This window comes from Anguilla rostrata, chromosome 10 (assembly GCF_018555375.3).
Source record: "Anguilla rostrata isolate EN2019 chromosome 10, ASM1855537v3, whole genome shotgun sequence".
Lineage (NCBI taxonomy): Eukaryota > Metazoa > Chordata > Actinopteri > Anguilliformes > Anguillidae > Anguilla > Anguilla rostrata.
The window spans coordinates 10,548,183-10,565,538 of NC_057942.1; the positions used below are offsets into that span (position 1 = coordinate 10,548,183).

At 46.4% G+C, this 17,356-nt stretch overlaps 1 protein-coding gene across 8 annotated transcripts in view; it reads right to left on the reverse strand.

The window, feature by feature from the left end:
- rimbp2b (RIMS binding protein 2b) overlaps positions 1-17,356 on the reverse strand; it is a 120,234-nt gene that overhangs the window by 9,207 nt on the left and 93,671 nt on the right. For 4 of the 8 annotated variants that reach the window (XM_064354012.1, XM_064354015.1, XM_064354013.1 and 1 more), the window contains 7 exons: positions 12,312-12,463; positions 10,897-11,664; positions 10,054-10,203; positions 8,876-9,028; positions 4,186-4,300; positions 779-948; positions 454-622 (listed from right to left, as the gene is read on the reverse strand). In XM_064354012.1, coding sequence (XP_064210082.1) covers positions 454-622; positions 779-948; positions 4,186-4,300; positions 8,876-9,028; positions 10,054-10,203; positions 10,897-11,664; positions 12,312-12,463 — 1,677 coding nt within the window. Of the gene's footprint in view, positions 1-453; positions 623-778; positions 949-3,412; positions 3,548-4,185; positions 4,301-5,887; positions 6,668-8,875; positions 9,029-10,053; positions 10,204-10,896; positions 11,665-12,311; positions 12,464-17,356 lie in introns of all 8 variants that reach the window. The other 4 variants (XM_064354009.1, XM_064354010.1, XM_064354014.1 and 1 more) reach the window with 2 other exon arrangements.

A 17,356-nucleotide genomic window follows, 5' to 3' on the forward strand; every position in this document is an offset into this window, starting at 1 on the left:
GGTTCAACAAATATTACTTCCTATAATGTGAAACTGGGAAGTGACAAATAAGAGGAAAAGCTGTAGTGGTGGTCTGTGAATAGACCATTATTGTGGCCTGTAGTGAGTGGGAAGCGCACGTTATACCCGTGTGACAGCATTTGGGATGGCAGCGGCATGCTGCAGCTGTACAAGCAGAGCCGTGACAGTGGGTTCGAGCAGGCTGCAGGGACCGCAGAGCATGGCCAGGGGGCGGTAAGGAGCTGATGCCGAACATCAGAGAAAGTGAGAGAGCAAGCAAAAAAGGAGAGGGAGACAGAGAGTGGGAGAGGGAGAGAGGGAGGGTGAGAGAGAAAGAGAGGGTGAGGGAGAGAAAAGAGGGAGAGAGGAAGGGAGAGAAAAGGGAGGGAAAGAGAGGAAGGGTGATAGATAGAGATAGAGAGAGAGAGAAGAGACAGGAGCATGGCATGTTACCTATTTTCTCTACAGGGGTGTTGAGCGGGAGAAAGCCCTGCTTGATGAGCTGATCCATCATCTCGTCGTCCTCCGTCTGGATCTCCGACACCATGTTGCAGGGGATGAGGCCCTCCCTGCCGCAGATCTCGCCCCGGTAGAACCCGTCCGTGTCCTTGTCCCCATAGATCTGTGGGACACAGTGCAGTCCATCATCATCAGTGAACAGATACCTTAGCAAACATCTGCACCCTTTGCTCTGCACGCAGCCGCAACAAGCTAACTGCGCTAATTGGAAAATTAATTGAGCACGAACTGAAAAAAAATAACGAGCCGTGTGCCGCACCTTTATGATCTGCCCCTCCTTGAAGGGGAGCTCCTCGTCCGCCGCGTCCGGGTTGGGGGACATGGAGAGCGGGTCGTAGTCGAACAGGGCCACGAATATCCGGGACAGGTCCTCGGGCTCCGACTCCTCGTAGTACTCCGGGGAGTGGCGCTCGCGGCCGCCGTAGCCGTCTGTAACACAGGGAAGAGAGACGCCCGCTCGAGTCTTCAGGCCCTCGGTGCCACAAGCGCCGGTCGCACTCGAGGCTACAGAGGGCATTCTGGGAGGAAGATGCCACTTAGCAGCTGATGGGGGAGACTGCCACGAGGAGACGTGTGCAAAGAAGAGAGACTTCAATAGAGGCAGTCTGAACTGACGGTGCAGTTTAAACTGACTGCCTCCAGTGATTACTTCACTTTAAGGGGGATTGCTGAATTTGTTTTTTCTAATGTGCCAGTTTTTTAATGGTAGAGAGGAAGACATCATCTGTCAAACTGCAGTTGAAGTCACTAGAATATTCATGGAGAGCAAACCTAAACTCTTCACTTCATAATCAAAGACACATTTCATTATGACAAATAAGATGTCAAATAAGACAAGTGCCCTTTTTTGCACACCTCTGCGAGCAGACCACAAGACAGACACGGAAATCGCAGTGATACTGAAGCTGCTTTGTTTCTTGCTTGCAATCACATTTTGACGGTATCAGGGAAGGCAAAAGGTCATTTCAAGCAATGATGTGGGATGCAGGAGATTTTCAAAGGCCATGCATATGATGAGGACAGGGGGAAACACACATTGCTGTTTCACAAAACGGTTTTACAGTTTCATAGGCGTGCATGCACTGCTTTTCAGGTTTCAATTCAAACGTTCTTGGAAGAGGCGCCTGTATGCATGAAGGTATTTATTGTTCAAGTCAGAAGACTGATTTCATGCTGTTATTAAAGGCAGTTACTATGTTTAGTTGTAAGGGGAAAGTGGTACTGAGCATGTTTTAGGTACTATTAGGAGTCAAGACAACATACACCAGTGACTACCTGTAAAATTACAAACGTCAGAAGCAAAGCACCGGACAGACGAACAGATCTGTTATGAATGGACCATGCAATTAATTTGTCACCATGCAGGACAGCACCTTCAAACAGCTTGTACCTGTGTTAAGTAGTTATGTTATTCATTTCTGTATGGTGTCCCCAGTATTATATGTTATCCATTTATATATTTGTAATAATTAACAATATCAATAATAATTATGTATTTCCCTATCTAACACATTTGCAATCAATGCTTAAACCTGTACAACTGAAACATACATCAATACAGCTGGGTTTCACTGAATTAAATAGGTAAAGTAGAGGAGCACTAAGAGAAGCCATAGAAACGAGTACAGAAGCATTGGATATTAAAATTATTATCAGTTAATTAGCTTATCAGATGTCCTTAAAGATATGTCACTCTTTTAGAACAAGCAATTTTGTGGAGCCTACCCCATTGTATTTGCATAGCGCGAATGCTAGCAACATCAGATGCTCCTGCTGACTGTTCCTCCCAGTCGTCAGGCTCCCAGTACACTCCCATTCATTTTCAGGACCTCACCATAATTAATAGTTTTAAAGCACAAACTACAGAGAGCAATAGATCCGTAAAAGAGAGCACAACGGACAAATGGCATCTGTTCGTTTTAATATCAGACGTTTTCTCAACATTTTATTGCCTTATAAAAAAAAAGAAGATCCAGCAAAAAGTGATGTATCCTTGCACACAATAACAGATTCACATGGGAGAATGCATTAAAATAAATTCAACTATGGCTTGCTATATTTCTATGCAGTAGCCAACCAGAAAATATGCTGACAATGGTAAACAAGAGTTTCTGATGTTGCTAGTGTTCACGCTATGCAAATACATGGTGGTAGGCTCTATAAAATTACTTATGTTATAAATTGGTGAAATATTTCTTTAACCAAGGGTGACCGACACAGTCTACTATTTTAAAAAATCCTTATGTATGCAGTTTGGATTTTTAATGAGGTAATTCAGGTTAAACATCAGCGTCACACCTGCAGCATTCAGTTACAAACCCAGGTCCTTATAACTATAACCCAATTTCCACAGATATGTCGTACTACTTTAGTGACATTAAGTGCAATGTGAAATACTTATTGTTTGGCATGGGTAAGAGCATTGTTCATACTATTTCACTACGAGTGGGTGGACACTCTTATATGGAGAATAGGAGTCTATTTACTCATCTCAAAGGTGCCCTCTCATTATAAGCAACCAGTCATGCAAAATAAACAAGCTAAGAGGACAGGTGTGGAGAGGGTTAGGGGGGGGTCAGCCCGAGAGAGGCGTTCACAGGGGGGCAAGGGGGGCAATTTAGGACAGGACAGGAGCATACAGGGAACACTCATTCTGCAGGTACAGTAAGCGGCCATCTTGTCTTCCCCACCCTTCACCACACATTTCAGCAAACTGACACCAAAATCTCAAAAGCTGCACAAATTATGGGGGTCCTTTGCTGATGTTACCAGCATCCACCCCAAAAAAATTGACAAAACAAGTTGTGCTTTGGCGAGAGCAAGGAAGGAAGCATGTGTTCTTAAATGACTATTTTTTCTCTTCTGGTTTCTGGAGAGGAGCCGCACCACATACCATATCGACGATCTGAGGCCATACTTCGCTGTACGGGCCATATCCTTCGCCGAGCTACACTGCCATAGTAAACATCCTCCTTGACAGGTGAGAGGTTCCCCTCACTCCCCTCACTGTTACTCTCCATGGTGATCTCTACAGAAGATACCAATCAGAGCGTTACATTCACAGACCCCGCCCACTCCACCTCGCGGACTGGGCCTGGGTCCTACTGTGCTCTGGGGCCCGTCCGGACTTCCTGAGACTGGGCGGGGCGGGGCGGGGCGGAGCAGGGAGCTGGACTGAGCTTTGAGCAGTCCGCTGTAAAACAGCAATGCTTGCACTCTCCGCTGTGACGCGGGGAAAGATAACAGCAAGGAGAAGTCTCCTTTTACGCCTTTTTAGGAAATGTTCATTTGAATCTCTGAAAACGGTCCTGATTTTTAAAGCTGAACAAACAGTGTATTCATCATAGTTTTAACGATTAGAATAATATTTTTCTGGTGTGTTTTTGTTGCTGATAGAAACACTGTGACCTTACCAGCCTACAGGCAACTATTTCAGCGTTATCCTTCCCCACACAATTCTTTTTTTTTCTGTTGAGAACAAACACTGTATGGGCATGATTCTGAATAGGAGTGGGCGGTAAACACTGTCAAAGCCTATGGAGATCTACGGTCATGTTTCTATGGAGAGATGTCCAGCTCACATGGGTACACATGTGATACGAAAGAAAAAAAAAAAGGAAAATAAAAACAACACCAGTGTGTCCCTCTCGCGGTGACCGCACTAACCAATGGAAGGAACCATCATGGGCCGGCGCTGGGGGGGGCCCCCGCCGTGGGTCATTCTCCGTCCTGAGTGATCCAGCCGGTCCGAGCGTCCCATGGAAGGGGAGTTCCCTAAAATCTTGAGAGGAGAGACACAGGTGCACGTTACGGCCCACTGCCTGCTCGTCACCGTGGAAACCACCCACCAAAAAAAAAAAGAATACCAAAACCATAACGAACCAAAACGAAAAATCATGTCATTTCGATTGAATTGTTAGGAGGCAAAACAATGAACCAACCAATAAGAACAAACCAATAACCATCAAACAGAACCAACAAAAAGGAAGGCCCAACGGTGATATGGATCAGGTTTGGGCTGAATCGGATGCTTAGCTAAAGACCATTGCCATTGTTTTTTGTTCTGCACATGTCTGTTGGATCGATGGAAAAAGAGAGTGAAAGAAAAGGAGGGGGGATGGAAACATGCTTTGTCACCCAGATATCCGATTGGGCTCAACCATAATGGCTTCGGCCTGGAGTCCCTATCCCGGACTCGAATAACAGTGTACAGGATGGAGGGAGAGGATGGAGGAAGAGCACCAGCACGGAAGAGTAAGAGGCCACGCTGAGGTTTGAGGAAGAGGAGATGATCAGGGAGAGGACAGAATCAAGTCATTATGGGGCAGAGCACTGTATGGAAGGGGCGCAATGTTTAACCACCACCAAGCTGATGACTAATCCAGCATTTAACAGTCCGAGCAACAGCAAGCCAAGCGCAAACCATTAGAGGCCACTGGAAAGACTTGGTTGTCCTTCTGTAGTGATTCGGGTAAGGACTCCCTTCACATGCTAGGATAGACCAGGCATTCTAACCAACATCCCGGGGCCGGGGTTTAAAGGAAATGCAGACAAATTCCCGTCAGATGCCGTCAGCACATTTCAAACCCTTGACATATTGGGTTGGAACAATTAAAAACAATGACTCAATGAAAATACATCAATGAATCAATTAAAACCAAGCAGCAATGTGAACTTCAAGTCAACTCATCTAGAATGTTCAAACCAGCAGTTGAAGAATATTTTCCTTGCTATTTTTATCTTCTGGAAAAAATAACAGCAAAAATATCCCAGAGGTTTGACCTTTGATCTAAGGAGGGAGCCACTCTTGGGCGAATGGAGAGATTATGAAAGAGAAGAGAAGCAGTAGGCCTGGGAGAGAAGGGAAGGGAAGGACAGTCCTCGGAGCTCCAAGGTGTCTGCAGTGGCCACAGCCAGCAGGGCAGGGGAGGGGCGAGCAGAAAGGGGAGGGGCCAGGGGGTACGGAAACACCAGATGCTCTCCCATGCACCACAGGGAGAAACGATTATGGTTGGACCTCATTCTCGTAGTTGCATTGCAATTATTTTTTGGGGTTCTTCCAACAGAAACAAGAAACAAATACTTTCTCAAATGGCCTTTAGGTAATCAAAAATACTTAAAATAATAAAAATCACTGCACACTCTAGGAACATAAAAACTACAAAATAAGTCATCAATATTTGGCACAATGACGCAATGCACAGCAGTAAGGAGTTAAATCATCGCACGAAAAAGAACAAAGAATGCAAAAAGAGAAAACCCATAAGAGAAACACCAAGGAAAAGAGGAGAGGGGGAAAAAAAAAAGGAATGATTTTACTGATTGGAGATGCGCGTGTAAAGCAGATGAGGGCCTAGGCCACACACACCAGCGGCTCCTCCATCCCCCTGCTGAGCTGAGCCACTGAGTGAGCCCTACAGTCTCTGTGATAGGCCCTCCCGACCTCGTGGAGCCTGCCCTCGCTCAGGGCCACGTCGCCGCCCAGCCGGCGGTGGCCCGCCTCCCTGCCTGGGCGGCAGCGCAGCTCGCGGCTCCGCAGGTCCGCCACGTGGACCGTCTTGCTGGCCAGCGGGGGGACGTCGCAGAAGTCCTCCTCCACGCTGCACTGGCGCGTCAGCGTGCGCTTGCGGCCGCCGGCCAGGGCGCGGCGCTCGGCGGGGCCCTCGCAGTGGACGGCGCGGGCGGGGCCCCGCAGGGGGCTGCCGTGCGGGTGGCCCCGGCGGCCCAGCGAGCCCTCCTCCTCGCTGCCGCAGTCCAGGCCACTGTCGGGGCTCTTGGTGGTCTGGCGGCCGGCCCAGCCCGCCGGGGGGGCCCGCTCATCCGGGCCCGGCCGGCTGTCGGGGAAGCGGGGGGAGGAGCGCTGCCTCTGCAGCCTCCGGCAGCACTTGCCGGGGGAGCCGTGGGCGGGGAGCTGGGGGGGCTCCTGGTAGTAGGCCCGGGGGGTCCTGCAGCAGGGGCGCGGCGTGCCGGGGCAGGCCTCCTCGAAGCGCAGCCGCTGCCCCAGCGCCTCCCCGCCGTCCAGCTCCTCCTCCGCCACCTCAGGGATGCTGTGCAGCCTCTTGCTGCGAAGGGACTTCTGCCGCACCACCTCTCGCTGCAAGTCCCAGCTGTCCCGCTCCTCCACAAAATCCGCGCGCCTATAGTAGGCCTTTGAGCCATTCCCGGGGTGGGTCGGTTGCAGCGGTTCGGTTAGTTTGTCGGTTTTTTTAAAAAACACAATTGGTTTAAGTTTTTTTGTTTGTTTCGTTTTTTTTTTTTTTTTTGAAGGTGTTAGAACAGGCAGGACACAACACAGTGTGTGAATAAAAAATAAAATGGGAAAAAAAGACAAAATAAAGACAGAATTAGTTATTCGAGGCAATGGTGAAACGTAATGCATGCAGTCTCATTCCATGAGCGAAATGGCATGCTTCGAACGGGAATCTGTGGGAGGAGAGAAACAGAAATGGTAATAACACTGAGGATGTGCACTGAAAAGAGGATTTACCAGCTTGGGGGAGTGGGGGGGTGGGGGGGTTTGAAATCAGCCAGTGAGATCTCAAAATCAAAAAAATAAACCTGCCAAAATAAATCCTCAGGGACAAATGGAGGGATGCCGTGACAGTGGTGAAAGGTGCACAGAAATGCTGAAGTAAAGGAACGAACAACAGTGACTGAAAAAGTGTACAGTACCAAGCACATTCAGGGAGAGAGAACGGAGATTTACCCAGCCGAGTGGGATAAGGGCAGCACAGCACAACTATTTAGCATTACTATCTTAGTTTCCTGTTCTAGCAGTTTCAAAGCTAAGTTTTTTCCAGAAGTAGTTTTAAAACTAAAGACATGATAGGCAGTGTTTTTTGTGTGTGCGTTTTTTAGTTTTTTTTTGTCTTGCTGAATCCAAAGTCCTGCTGTTCTATACTCCATTAGCGCTGAATGCTTAGGCCAGGCAGAGCCCTTCTAAATGGTGTAATCTAATAAACCAATTAGCTGCTCTACACAATCACCCATTGCAGTCCACACCATACAATGATACCCCGGCGTCTCCACTTAAAGAGATGCTCTGTAATTCCACGGCAAAAAAATAAAATAAAAAATATTGTTTTTAATTTTAATTAAATCATCTCTAACACCATATGAATAGGTATGAACAGATTACTGCCCCTGTGCTTTGTGACAAGACGGAATTGTGAACTGTGATATTGTGGTGAAAAAAGATACAGTAAAAATAACAAAACCGTGATGCAGTATGCAGTCTGGGTGTATCAAGTTAGAATACATGTTTTTTTCAGGACATAGTGAACTTGTTTTATGAGACACAAATCTTCTGTTTGCCACAATAGTCTTAATTAGAGGAAAAGTCTCAATCATTTATATATTATGCCCAAAACTTTGAAAGAACGTTAGTATTGGGTGCAGATACAGGTATATGTACTGAAAGGAATCACACAAAAGTCAACTGGAGGCGTTTCACATCGCCAATATTCCAGCCAATAGATACAGAGGTATTCATAGAACTTCTCCTGTTTCTATTTGCCATCAGTTAGTTTTGCACACAAACTCTCTTCCCCATTTTGTTGAATTTCTTTGTGTAAGAGCAATTTTTAAGCACTGAAACCTGCATGAGCCCCGTCAGCCCCGATTATTACCCTACAAACTTGCCCCAATATCATACTGAGTGAAGACTGAAGACAAGGCTACATACAATACAAAATAATCATCCACATCTTGAAAATAACTGAACACAAACGAGGAATAACATGAGACAAACGCAAACAAAAAAATGAATAACCATTTCATTTAAGCAGACTCACTTAAATGAGATTCCCGAGTTAAGTCATGAGCATTCTATTTGATGACATCTCAGTTCTCACTTTAAAGCTAAGCACAGTACTTTTCCAGAACAACATCCTTGTAAAACATTTACAATGGAGTTAATACCCCTCTTATTCAAATGTACTCCACCACTTGACACCAATGAGTACTTTGTATTCACTCAAACTTTCTACCAGGTCCACATAATACCCCACAAGAGGCAAGCTCATACTGCTGCATCTTGCATAGTATAAGATCATTCACCTGCAGATCAGTCACAGTGAGCTTACCAGCGTCCTACAATACATGAGGAGGAGGACCCTGTGCGTGTGTGTATGCTGCATGTATGTGCAGTATGCAAGCCATCAGGATGCGTTATGCTGTGAATGATAAAGCAGGTACAGGCAGACAGCTTTGTCAGCACACAGCAGGCGCGCGCGGAGGCGGGGCCACAGTCAATCGCCCGTCCGGGAGGTGAGAGAGGGACGAAGCCAGGAGGCATTCGAGACGGGACCCCAAACTCCACCCAACCCCCCTCCAAGAGGCGGGGCTAAGCCTGTACCTTGAGCGTGTTGTGGGAGTTGATGCTGCGCCTCCGGCCCTCCTCCAGCTGCATCTCGGAGTACAGGTCCTCCTCGTCCTCCTCCATGATGTCGGACAGGTCCGACCCCCGGCTGCTCTCCGTCTGGTACTCCTCGCTGTGGCTGTAGTGTGGCTGGGGAGGGGGGGATTAAAAAAAAAAAAAAAATCAGTTGACCGTTCTTTTTAACTAATATGCTGCCAAGTATTGGTAAGGTAACAGAATGCAATACACCTGTTACAGCACTAGAGGGAGGACTTGTTCTTTTTTGGTTATTTTATAAGCTTTTTGATCTTGAGTTGCCAGCATAATTAAATCATAATCTGTTCATCAGATCGCCCAGTGTAAAATAACAGTCATTATAACATACATAAAACACTCCATCTGTATTGACCTATTCTTGCCTGTTGGTGCTCATCATTGCATCATTCAGAGGAAATATTTATACACTCTGGCACAGAACGAATAAGGTCTACTTAAAAAATGCAAATAGCCCCTCCAAAACCTTCAGGATCTGGAGTGTGTCCTATACAAATTGCAAAACACACAAGTCCTGCTGACTAATATGCAAATGAGGATGTTAGAATTGGGATTTTCTGCTTTCTCCTCTTCCCCTTTCCTAAGGCCGGGGGCAGCAGTCATTAACAAATCAAAGCCATACTTCAGCACCGCGTGTGGGATGCCAAATGTGTTTCCGTTATGCAGTAAAGCTCATAAACTGAGAGCTTGCAGCTGAAACTGGAAACAAAATGGCCTGTGCTACGCTGACACACATGTATAAAAACAACGCAATTTAAAAATGAAGTTATAATTGATCATCATATTACAGGGAATCATACTATCATTAGCTCATCCAGCGGTGTACATATTAGGCAGGGCTTTAATACTCAAAGAAAGCATCTGTACATTGTAGTATAATGGGTAAGGAGCTGATCATGTAACCTAAAGATCACAAGTTCGATTTATGGATGGGATGCTGCCTTGAACAAGGTACTTAACCTGCATTGCTTCCGTATTAATCCAGCAATGGAAATACTAGGTAGAAAGTTGTGTTAGTTGGTCTTGATAAGAGCGCCTGCTAAATGCCTGTAATGTACATATTTTTTGGTCAAGACTGAAGTGGACGCCGCTGCCCCTTTTTTTGCTTGTTCTAGGCCCACCTGTCTGCCCAGCTCCGAGCCCCTCAGGAACTCGTCCACCGACGCCCCCCGCCGCCTGGCGTGGGGCGACTCGTACCCTTCCTCCTCCTCATCTGAGTTCAGGGGGTGAACGGCATTGCTCCTCTCACTGAAGATGTTCCTCTTCTCCGCCTGCAAACAAAAGCAAACACAGCCTTCTTGCAAGTACAGTAAAGGCACATCATACATACATTCAAATGAGACTTCATTCACTTAATTTACATACCAGGCAGGCTGATAAAGGCTGATTGACAATCGTGTACTAATTCAAAGTGATGCTATCAGCTCAATTCGCGCTAACTTTAATTTCCTGTCGTGTCATATCGGGAAGTCGAGTTGCTACATGCACCAGGGTTAATGAGCTTGGTTTGTAAACCAGAAGCGGAAGGTTCCCAGCAGGGGTGCTTTGAATAAGGTAAGTAACCTGACTTGCTTCAGTTACCATCCAGCTATGTAAATCATAGGCTGTAAAATGAAAACTGTGTACAGCATCTACTAAGCATATGGATGAAAATGAAACTGTAAACTACAGTGTTAATGACAGAATACTATGAGTCCATGTCACACCATTTGTGATGGAAAGTACTGTCACTCACAAAATTAGACAAAAGTTTAAATATCGGATGTTCTCAGAACAATGAAAGCCTACTGCCAGTCATATTAAAGGGAATCCCATCATGTCTGTTATTCTCACACCTTGAGGCATTTTGTCAAGCTCTTGTGCTGTGAATTTCAGCACGAAACTCAGGTGTGGTCAGGTGTGTTTGTGTGTGTTCAGGAGTGTTCAGGTGGCACGGCTGCGATCTCAGGGGGGCGGGGTCTCACCCGGTTGCTCTCGGCAGCCACCCTTTGCGCCGCCTCCCTGGCGATGGCTTTGGCCACGGTGTTGGGGATGGGGGCTCCCTGAGGCTGGGGCAGGATCCTCTGCGGAGAAGGGGAGCGGCGGCCCTGGAAGTGGGGGGGCTCCAGGGTGTGCCCGTGCGACGGGGGGAGGGGCGAGGGCGAGCGAGCCGGCTCCCAGGGCTGGTTGAGCCGCATGCCGTGGTGAGCCACGCCCGGCTCCTGCTCTTTGGTTTCTGGCTCTCTGGCACTTGCTAATGGCTTGGGCTTGGGCATGGGGTGAGGGTGGGGTTGCGGGTGCAGCTGAGAGTGGTGTTGGGAGTGGGGGTGCGGCTGGTGCTGGGGTTGGGGTTGTGGGTGGTGAAGTGGTTGGGGCTGGGGGTGTGGTGGAGGATGGGCCTGGGGGTGTGGCTGGGGTTGAGGCATAGAGTGGATCTGAGGTTGGGGGTGGGATGGCGGATAGGTCTGCGGGTAGGGTGTTGGGTGCGGCTGGAGGTGTGGCGGGTGGGCCTGCGGATGGGGCGGTGGGTGGGGCTGTGGATGGGGCATTGGGTGGGGCTGCGGGTGGGGGTGGGGGTGTGGTGCGGGATGCAGAGGCACCAGGAGGTTGTGCGGAATGGAGGCGACTGAGGAGTCCTGAGACTCTCCTTGTGCTGATAACGTTCTGACAATGACTTCCCGAGCCTCCAGACCCTGCAGTCTCTTCAGCTCCACAATGACGTAGTCAGCCGTCGGGTACAAGACCTCTGCGATCTGTAAAAAAGCAGCACTGAGAACAACCGCATCAACTCGAGCAGACGCCCATGTCATCACTGGCGTTCAAGCAGGGAAGTGACTGCCCCAAAAAACTGTGTTTTTTTACAATGATATGGTACCAATTACAAGCATGAGCAGCTGAAAAGATAAAAGTTCTCTCTAAAGAAAAATAAAGTACTCTGATCAATGAATGCACCTCACACCAATATGGGCACAATAGGTTAATTCTGTTAAACTGATTGTTATTTACAATCTTGCCAATAAGGATCAAGCCAACATGACAAAACATGCATGTGATAATATCTGACACAGAGCAGTGGGTTTTACATCGAACAGATCATTATTCAATAATACGGGATTTGCATAATTTCCCAAGGGCGATATATGGATCAACCTCATTTTGCTCAGGGAAATCAGGCAGTGGCCAGGGAGTCTCTGTGCTCTTGGTGTGAAACCCCCATGTTATATAACTGCCTCCAACCTCCCAAAAAAAAAAAAAACCCTTTCATGATTAGTGCTGTACATCCATTCTATTCCAGCAGAGGACGTGAGAGCTTCACGCGCTTTAGCGACGCCAGAGCCAATCAGGAGCCACATTACTCAACGCGCTGGAGAGCGGCTCAGCACCAGGCGACCCCGCTCACCCGCTGTCCTTTCGTGCACACCGCGTAGCCGATCACGCTGGCCCCATTGGAGGTTCCCGAGGGGGTAAGGGGAGGGGGCTTCCAGCGCACCTGGAGGACCCCCGGGGTCTGTCCGCACTGGACCTGCACGTCCTGGGGCGGGAACGGGGGTCCTGGGACGAGACAAACAGGGCAGGCACACGTCAGCGCTGTTCACCAGGAGTCAGTGCCCAAACAAACAGGACAGAACCTCCACTAATCAGGAGACCATCTGAGGTACCGTGGAGCATCTGTTCCACACGTCTCACTCACCTGGGCATGTGAGCCACAGGTCATGTGACACGGCAGTCCAAATGCTTGGACTGGCACCAGGAGTTGCATTTGCTGCCTACGTGCAAGTTCGTAAAATCAAAGTTTAATCAGGATAAACCAAGAAAAAAACAAGAAATCTGGTAATGGCCACAGGAAAAATAAGACATAAAAGGGGAAAATATTTTGACAAGATGATATTAACAAAGGAAGGAGAAGGCAGAGAGAAGAGTTTGGCATGTAAGAGTTCTGTCACGTCTGCATTGGCCCGTTAAATGCCGCGCAGCTGCCGCTTTGTACCGCTGAACTCCGCTTTAAGCCACTGCCACAGGTTAGGTAGCAGAGCATCACATCACCCCTTCACGTTTCTCCATTCATTACAGTCCTGTGGCTGGTGAGATCAAATGGAATTATTATTAGCCTGGCAGACGGTCTTATCCAGGTCAACTTACTGAGCTTACACACTGTACTACACACTGGATATTCAGCGAAGCAGTGAAATCAGGTACTTTGCTTAAGGGCACAACGTGGTGCTAGTCTGGGAATGGAACCTGCAAACACAAGTTCCAATTAAAAACTATGCTGCAGTGCTCCCAATGAGAATGCACACAAATAATCTCATCCATGCATCCTACCCTGACACATAATATGGATCTGTGTTAAATTATACATGATCTGTGTTAAAATATACAAATATCCTGTGAAACGCGAAACATTGATTACATCACTCACACATGACTAGAGGAGGACTGTTTCCTCTCTGTTTCCTAGTTTTGTATGCAAGCATTCGGGTGTTTGGGTTCGTGTGTGTGTGTATTTATGTAACATAATGAAAACCCAATAAGAAAGCACTGCTTTCCAATCCGCAGGACACCGTTTAATCGTTAGCTGACCACAGCATGGGGACGCTTGGTGAAAAATGCAGCAGCTGCTTGCTTTAAACGATCTCTCTCTCTTTCTCTCTCTCTACCTCTCTATCTCGCTCTCTCTCTCTCCCTCCCTCTCTCTCGTTCTCTCTCTCTCTCTCTCTCTCTCTCTGCTCATAGCACTGCAGGCTGCTGATATATGCTTCCATTTCCACGCTTAGTATTCCACCACTGCAACTGCAAGCCTCCTGGCAGTGGGGACTAACAGAACGTGGATGTCGGTCACCGTCAACAGGACCACACACTTCTGCCCCAAAGCTACTCTGAATATCATATACCCATGCACTGTCCCCTTTACATCGAGTACACGCAATCGGTCAGCGGACATTCATGCGTGTTTAAAACAAACCACCGCTCTCTGCAGTGCAGGACGGTCTTTAATGCCGAATGAAGCCCATCTGCGCAGCACCATGGCGTCCGGTCTCCCATCTGCGCAGCCGCGCGCGCACCTGCGCTTTGATGGTGATAAACAGCGATGAGACGCAGCCAGCTGCCGGCTCAGCACAATTTCAGGGAAACCTGTGCGGGCGCTGTCAGAATATGTTCATCAACACATCTTTTTAAAATGGAGAAATACGAGGAGCAGGGAGAGGAAAATGGCCTCGAGAAGCAGAAGCAAACGTTTTGAACATTCAGCTTTTCCTGCGCGTCTTTGAATTATTCCTTCCTTATTCATTTTGCCTCGGCGTTCTTTGGCTGACGTGAAGAAATATTCACAGGAGGCAGTTCAGATGAATAGGAGTTCATGAGGAAATGGATCTGTCAGGATCTACGTATTTGTAAAGCAGAGGAAATTGCCAGAACAAGACGCCTTTCTCTTTTGCAAAGTACAGGCAAATTGCTTAGCCGTACTGCATTTTAAAATGTTTTTCTTTTGTAAATCCTTCCTTGCTTCCCTGTGCATATGCAATCTTTAGCAATTCATTTGGTTTGACGGTTGAGCAGTACTAAAAAAACAGATTAAAAAAAAGAACAAAACAACAGCTAGAATGAAACAACCGAGAAACCGAGGGACTGCAGTACATGTTTACGGAATAGTTTTGCATCCTAATCCGCCAGTTTGTGGATTAAGTGATTAACGTATGGATCCTATAATATGATTTTAGACAGCCTTTCAGGCCATGAGAAAAACTGGTTTTCTGCTTATCCTGTAATCTTAACCAGGGTTTGTTGTTTGTTTTACTGTTACATGCGCATGCGTGCACAAGGTCACGTGGCATTGTTTGGATAGCCGCAACGCGATCTCTCCATCATCTAGGCAGTGATTATGAGGTTAAATGGCAAGGAAACCCAATCACAACACATTGTGTGTTCAGTCATTACATCATCAGAACATTAACAAAAATGTTTAGCTGATGTGTTTATGCAACATGGCACAATAAATGAAAAAATAAGCACAATTTTATATTTTTTATTGCAACTTATAATCATTACTGTAGCATATTCTAAACCAGGTACTCCTGTTTTTAGACAAATAAACCTGGTCAAATGGCCCAAAGCCAAGCAGTCTTATGTCCTACAAATATGCAGGGTAATAAACAATCCAGACATTCAAATTCACCTCAATTTACATATTTCCGTACTTCAGGTCAACCCAGTTACCAACAGACCATGAAGCCCATGAAAATTACAGGTAACATAAAATAAAAATAACATAAAATTCAGTTCTCATCAACTTCCAATATCTCTCTGTCAATTTTGAGGTCAGGACTGCCTTGCATTATGTTCACTACATTTTGTAGTCATGGAAAGGCTTCCTTCTGTTACTCATCACAGACCAGGTCACCGAGTCCGATGTTTCGAATGCTGAAGGAAAAGTACATTTCCTGTGTCTGTTTCTAATGCGGAAATTACCTGCTTGGCAGTGTTGTTCCCTATCAGCGCTCCGAGTTCTGGCCAAAGACAGTGAAGATTTGGGACATGGTGCGCGACAAGTACAGGAGAGGGTGCGGGACTCAGAAACTAATTTGCAGCTTAATCCACATGAACGAGATCAATTCCCTGTAATTGAGAGGCACTCAAATGCCATCTTTATCTTATCAAGAGCCTCGGTGACAAGGCAAGGTCAATGCCCCTAATGTTAGCTGCCTTCAAGCAGCAAATTAACAGGCCAACCCGGCTCACCTCTAAAAACTCGCCCGCACAAAAACACAACTGCTTCGACAAAACGGTCCACTCCCAAACATGGAGTACTTATCTTCCAATAACACTTAGCCTTGCCTGTCTCTATCAACTCTTGGCTCCATGCTTCTGCTCTGACATTACGTTCAGTACATGCCAGTTTACCACTGGACTGGAATTATTTTTCAGTGGGCTGAGCACAGATTATCCTTTGCGTCATTTTAGGATGGTGACTTGTCCTTGAATTACTTTTCCGAAAACGGTTTATCACTGATAACCCACTACACAAGGAAGGCACAATAAGGGGAAAGAAAAACTGAACTGGCAGTCCAATGGCAGGGCAGGAAACATGCATAACTACTTTAAATGTATGACTCACTGGTGGTACAGAGCAAACAGTGGTACAGGGTAATGTGTGTAATTATCCATTTTCTCTAGAAGAAAATCATTTGAGTGAAAATACATTTGATATTATTATTGCGTAATTGTTCATTAATAGCTGATACAAAGGTTGCTGGGGCTTCATATACATTATCTTTTCAGTTGGTTTTTTTTTGGGGGGGGGGGGGGGTGAGGGAAGGGAGTGGGATGCAGACAACTCAAATATGTTTAACACTTTGGTGAATCGCTTTCCAAATTGGGGTTGCTACACATTTAGTATGACCCACAAATATAATTACTAGTATTATGTTACCAGTGTATTACATATAATTACTTAAAATTATAGTATTACATTAAAACTATGAAATTAATAGCATTACACCAACCCCCGTTCCTACACCCTCACGACTCCCTTGTCAATAATTTAATCAGCAACCCTACCAACCAACATTATCATATCTTTGTAGTACTGGGTCCTATATTCAGCTAAAAGAAGGTAGGCAAACCTTCAGGTTTGTCAGTTCTTAGTTGTTGTGGATTTCTACCTAATACAGACAGTTGTTATCATCTTAATCAATTTTGAAATTCAAGTTTTCATTTTGTGCTAATTTCAGTTTTTTTGCAGCCATTTAAAGACTGCGATTCCAGTGCAAGCCATTAGATATACACAAAAATTACACGTGTACTGTCACTGTTGTATAGCTATTGGATCCGCATAAGAAAACGAGCCTTCAATTAAAGGACAATTCTGTCATTAAACTGGCAGTGAATTATAGGGTTCCGAAAATTTCTCATAACATGGTGTTCCTTGTAAATCCGAGAGACGGATAGATGAATGTAAATATTGCTGTGAATTGGCAGCGTGGTTTTGAATGGGCAAGCGCTCCCACGCGCGATGACTGAAGAATCTCCCGGTTTGCCAAGCAGAAGGAGGGGAGTCTCATGGGAGGGGAGTCCCCGTGAGCGAAACAAATTACTCGCGCGCGTTAAGCATCCTGTGTTTCCCTCTCCCTCGCTGATCTTGCTCCCATCCTCATAAAGATCCATATCACCAACCACAGGAAACGCTCATTACAGATATTTATTTATATGGAGCAGTTTCTTTTTTTTTTTTTTTTTCAAAGCCAGAACAAAGTAATCCTTAGGGTCTGTGCAGCTCATTTGAAAACGAGAAGAAAAGAAACCCAGGCTAAGACTCAAGCAGAGGTATGGGGCCATGGGGCCGGTTAATATTACAGGCACAAAGCCTGTCAGAACCCCAGCAAGTCGTTTACTCTGTTAAATTGCCTGGTGCCATTCAGCCAGAAACCTTTCTTGCTTGATGAATAT